Here is a 4,481-nt window from a genome sequence, read left to right on the forward strand (position 1 = left end):
AAATCAAACTGTTGGAGTTGCTCTAAGCAATATACTCCCTCGGGACCCTTTTGTAAGGTGTGTGAGCTTGTACTCCATATACCAAGAGTAGCGTGTAAAGCCATCATCAATTTGCATGCATGCATGCAGTGAGCTTTGTGCCTGACAAGTTCCAAGAGTAATGAAGCCAATAGCTAGGTCGATTCCGCCGAGCTTTAATTACTGTGCCCCATACAACACATTTTAGCTTCCTTGCAACTTGAATGACCAGCACTAAAATGCATGGGGCATCTACATCAACGCCTTATATATCGGTCAAAATAGAAAACGAAAATACACCTTACATGTTGGGATCAGAGTTCTGAATCCCGAACAGAATGAACGAAAAAGAAAAACGAACGAAGGTAAGACACAAGTGGAACAATGCCACAACAAGATTGCACTATAATTTCATGAAAATTCAACCCGTTACAGTGTTGTGGAAGAGGATTACTTATACTCTCCATCTTATTACATCATTTTTCAAATACCCCTCCGTCATTTCCGGAGGTTCAAAAATTACAACATGGGCATTTGGTCATTTTCACAGGTCGGAGCGTCCAACTTGTCCTCTCCCACCTCGGATCACGCTTCTCACGAGGTCTTCAGCTCGACCTTCGAGCGTCGTCCTGCCGCCGTGCTCTTCTGTCAGCGAGCTTGAGATGGACCCTGGCCGCCCGACCTTTGGGCCGCCCTCGGCAGTGAAGGTTCTTTTGCGGCATTGAGGATCCGCCGTCCGTGGGGAGCATCATGATGAACTAGTGGATTGCGCGCGCGTTGCGCGCGCTCATAATTTCTTTATATTAAATTAATATTCAATATGGTTAGAGAAGATATGTGGGCGCATTTATATTTACCGTGTATTTGTTTCTTTTTTTTAGAGTTTGATAAATAGCTAATGTAATTAATTAAGCTTTTGTGCTACAAAATGCATATAGGTACGAACTCACAGTAGATAACTATAATATTAATATTATACATTATTTGTAGGGAATTATAATAGACAATAGATTACCTTTATGTTACAACAAAACACTTTTTTTATATGTACAACAAAACACATTTGGTGCTCTAGTAAAAGGCTAGAAACTACCAAGTACATAATCTAAATTCGAGCTGTAGTTGCAGCTGTTTTGGGATGGTCTGAAAAGAGTTGCGCGCATAATTCCCTTTTAATCTTAGAGGTAATTATCATGATAGTAAAAGATATTTTCATTTGCAGGGGAATGTACATTTATGAAAATGGTATGTACATCTTTTTTTATAAGATCTAACGGGGAAAAGAGAAACAAGAAGTGAGTTAACGTTTTAGAAAATTCTATTTTTTTCCAGGTGTAACCAAAGAAGATCTAACGGGTCTCAGTTTGTGCAAAACATCCCAGGTAGCTGATGTATAGCCCAAGTATTAAGGAGTGCATGTATGATAGTGTAAGCTGTTCAGGCAGCACAAGGAGCATTTTTGGTCGTTGAAGAGTTAGGTGATTGCCTTTTTGTTTCAGAAAGCGCGATAACTGTTTGATTAAAGAATTAGTAGAGTTATCATTGTCATAAGATGGGCAAAGTAACTAAATGGTCCATACAGATTAGCATTCCAATAGTTCGAGGATAATTTTGCTGAAATAGCCCAATCAATCACATTTGGTTAAGGTAGCAAGATGCAAAATATTTGCAATGGAATTGTGCTCTCTTGTTGGCCATACAGACATGCACCATTGCTTTATTTTCAAAATGCTGCGCAAAATTAAACAAGCAGTTCTAATATGGAACGAAGAACTTAAATACTTAATATGCATTAGCTAGAGGTTTAGTTCTCATAACTATTAATTCTTACTAAGGCACTCCAAGTGCTGTTGGTGATCCTTGGTCATGGCTTTGTACAGCTAGTACCGTGCTTAGGTGGTGCTGATGAGCATGTCTGACAGCAGCATTGTAGACCTTGAAAAGATGCTGCCATCATCAGGTAGTGCTCATGCAGTTGCTGGAGTACCTGAAGCAATTCCATTGCTGGTTTCTTAGATGGATTGGATTTATCCTGCAGGTAATCAGCATATGGAAGTCTTGTTATTAAAGTGGACAAATCTATGTTAAAGTATGTCAAGCTGACATAATAATTTAATTTGTGTAGCATACCATCAAAAGGAGGCCGACTGCCAATAGAAGCTAGATTACAACTTAATGGGTCATGCACCAGCTAGTAAGGTACTGCCACGAAACGATTAAATAAGCAGGATCAAATGTGAACCATGCAGCTTCGATAATGTGGGCCAATGTCAGCAGTAAAGGAGTAACCATCTGAAGTAGAAAGGTTGTGGATACACTTAACTGCAAGCTTGTTTCTTTCACCTTTTGGTAAGCAAATGATGAAGATAACTGTCCATATAAGTGTGCCTGAGCTGACACAGAGTTTTATGTTCTTGATCAGGGTTTTGCATAGCCATCTAAATGGGTGCAAGCGTGGAGGTAAACGTGAGTTTATGTAGCTGATAATAGGTCGCATCCATGCTGGTACTGGTGGCAGTTTCAGCCCACAATACACAAAGATCAGGTGTAATGGCCTTCTCCATATGACTGCTGCCACTGTGGCTGCAACAATGGCTAGTATGAAATGAAGCGGCTTCTTGGGGTTAAAGCGTAGTGGAAATTGAAGCGACACGGACAGCGCAGCATCTATTAGAGGAATGGCTAGTTCAAGAGGAGGTTGGAAGTTGCTCTCTGTAGCAACTCCTATTGTTGCCTCACCTCCTGTGGCGGTTTCACTCTGCTCCTCCATTTCTGCAGAATAGAAAAAGTTCATAGTAAAAGGAAGTATGATGGTTGGCTAGTTAGAGTATTTGCAGGGACATAAATATCTTCTGCTTGTTTTCTTTTCAAAGTATTTTGTATACAAAGTCAATGCAGCTTAGCAGGTACTATAATAGCAATTAAAATGTTAATGTTTCAGTTCTTTATCTAAAAGAGGGAAAGCGTTGTATTCTCACTTGATTGAGCATGGAAATTTTCTATCACAGGGTGCTCATACCAAATTAAACAGGTAACTACATGTAAAGGGAATAGCGAGTTATACTAATGCTTTGGGCAATAAGAGTTTAATAAACAGCAAATGAATGAACATGTTACCTACAATGTGGTGGGAAAATTGTTTCAGGATGTAAAAAATCATCAGTAACTATAGATGCAGATGCTGACGACGACATTTAAATTCACGGTAACTGAAATACAACTGGATTGGAACCTGTCTGTGGCTCTGAAGCAGCATGTGATGGGGATCCCATTTATGCAGTCACTAATAGCGTCGATAACTGACTGAAGCTTGATGTCTGAATACAAAGAGTATCTACAGATCCTGTTTTCAGAGTGGAAACTTCATTTGCTGGCTACGAAATGAGCAATCTGGCCGACCTGTTCAGGAGAGAATTTTTAGATCGAGAGAGAACAGCAGTACTTCTAAAGCAGAAGATGTAGGAGCATTTCCATTATGGGTCTGCAACCAAATATGAATGTGTAAATCCAAGTTTTTATGTGTGCGCAGACACTTTACCTGAGTCTCTGCAGATCCAAGCAGCTTGGTTTTTTCCTCGGCTTCCTGCTGACTGCTGCTCCTTGCTGGAAGACGAAGAGGAGGTGAGCTGTAGAACTTGTACCCGTATAGTTGTGGTTTTATCTCGCTTAGCAGGGTGAATATTCGTTAGTGCAGAGTTGTATTTCAATTCTGCGTGTAATCTGATTTCTCCTTCATCTCTTCTGAGAGGAGCAGTACCTGAGATCTCGAGGTCGATAAAATAAGAGTTGAACTGGGGCACGCGTCGGGGCGCTGGAATCGGCGTTCGGTGTCGTCGTCGAATCCGTCGAGCTTCCGCAGGGCGTGGACCAGGCCCGCGCTTCAGACCGGAGTTGCTGCTGAAATAGGCCCAGCAGTGCTCGCAGCGGGGGACGCGGTCGCCGCCGGCGAGCGGAGAGCAACGACGCCGTTACGGCCGCGGACTGGGAGCGGCGGTCGCCGCCGGGCCGACCACGAGCGAGGAGCCGTGGTGCTGGGCAGGCCGCGGGGAGGCGGCTGCGGTGGCGACGGACCGACCATGGGCGGCTACGGCCGCGACGGACTAACCGCGGGCGAGGAGCGGCGAAGTCGGGCCAGCCATGTGCATTCGCCTCGGACCGGCCGTGGGTGGGCAGCGGCGAAGGCAGCGGCCTCGTGCCGCTCGGCCATACCAGCTGCGGCGCGAGGACAGGCAGTGGTCGACCGAGACGAGGGGAAGAAGAATGAGAATGTAGGCGGGGGCCTCCGCGGCGACGAGGGCGTCGCAGAGAAGGAGGCCCAGGGCGCCGCGCCCTTTGGCGGCCGGAGCGGAGGCGGCATGATGCGGAGCCCGCCCGGTCTGCTCGCCACACCGCGTCCCTCTTCTGCCGCCGGTGCGAGTGGAGAGAGCAGGGGGCCGCCAGGAGAAGCATTGCCGCCGGCGCCG

At 45.2% G+C, this 4,481-nt stretch overlaps 1 protein-coding gene and 1 long non-coding RNA gene across 5 annotated transcripts; one reads left to right on the forward strand and one right to left on the reverse strand.

Annotated features, from left to right (window-relative positions):
* Positions 1-1,545: 1,545 nt before the first annotated feature.
* On the reverse strand, positions 1,546-4,481 carry LOC120708920. Of its 4 annotated transcripts, none has more exons than XR_005689518.1 (6): positions 3,776-4,467; positions 3,557-3,621; positions 3,251-3,417; positions 2,758-2,790; positions 2,149-2,601; positions 1,546-2,050 (listed from the first exon to the last, which is right to left on the reverse strand). XR_005689518.1 is itself a non-coding variant. In XM_039994365.1 (3 exons), the coding sequence occupies exons 1-3, from the start codon at positions 4,465-4,467 to the stop codon at positions 3,368-3,370; spliced, it is 807 nt and encodes a 268-aa protein (XP_039850299.1). In that variant the 5' UTR covers positions 4,468-4,481; the 3' UTR covers positions 2,799-3,367. The 4 variants fall into 4 exon arrangements, 2 of the variants coding, with proteins under 2 accessions (XP_039850299.1, XP_039850291.1); XR_005689517.1 differs by having other exon boundaries at positions 3,557-3,683; positions 3,776-4,466; XM_039994365.1 differs by lacking the exons at positions 1,546-2,050; positions 2,149-2,601; positions 2,758-2,790 and having other exon boundaries at positions 2,799-3,417; positions 3,776-4,481.
* On the forward strand, positions 1,941-2,966 carry LOC120708937. The gene is made up of 2 exons (XR_005689520.1): positions 1,941-2,056; positions 2,144-2,966. It is a non-coding gene; the product is annotated as an uncharacterized LOC120708937 (long non-coding RNA).

Source organism: Panicum virgatum, chromosome 1K, assembly GCF_016808335.1.
Source record: "Panicum virgatum strain AP13 chromosome 1K, P.virgatum_v5, whole genome shotgun sequence".
Lineage (NCBI taxonomy): Eukaryota > Viridiplantae > Streptophyta > Magnoliopsida > Poales > Poaceae > Panicum > Panicum virgatum.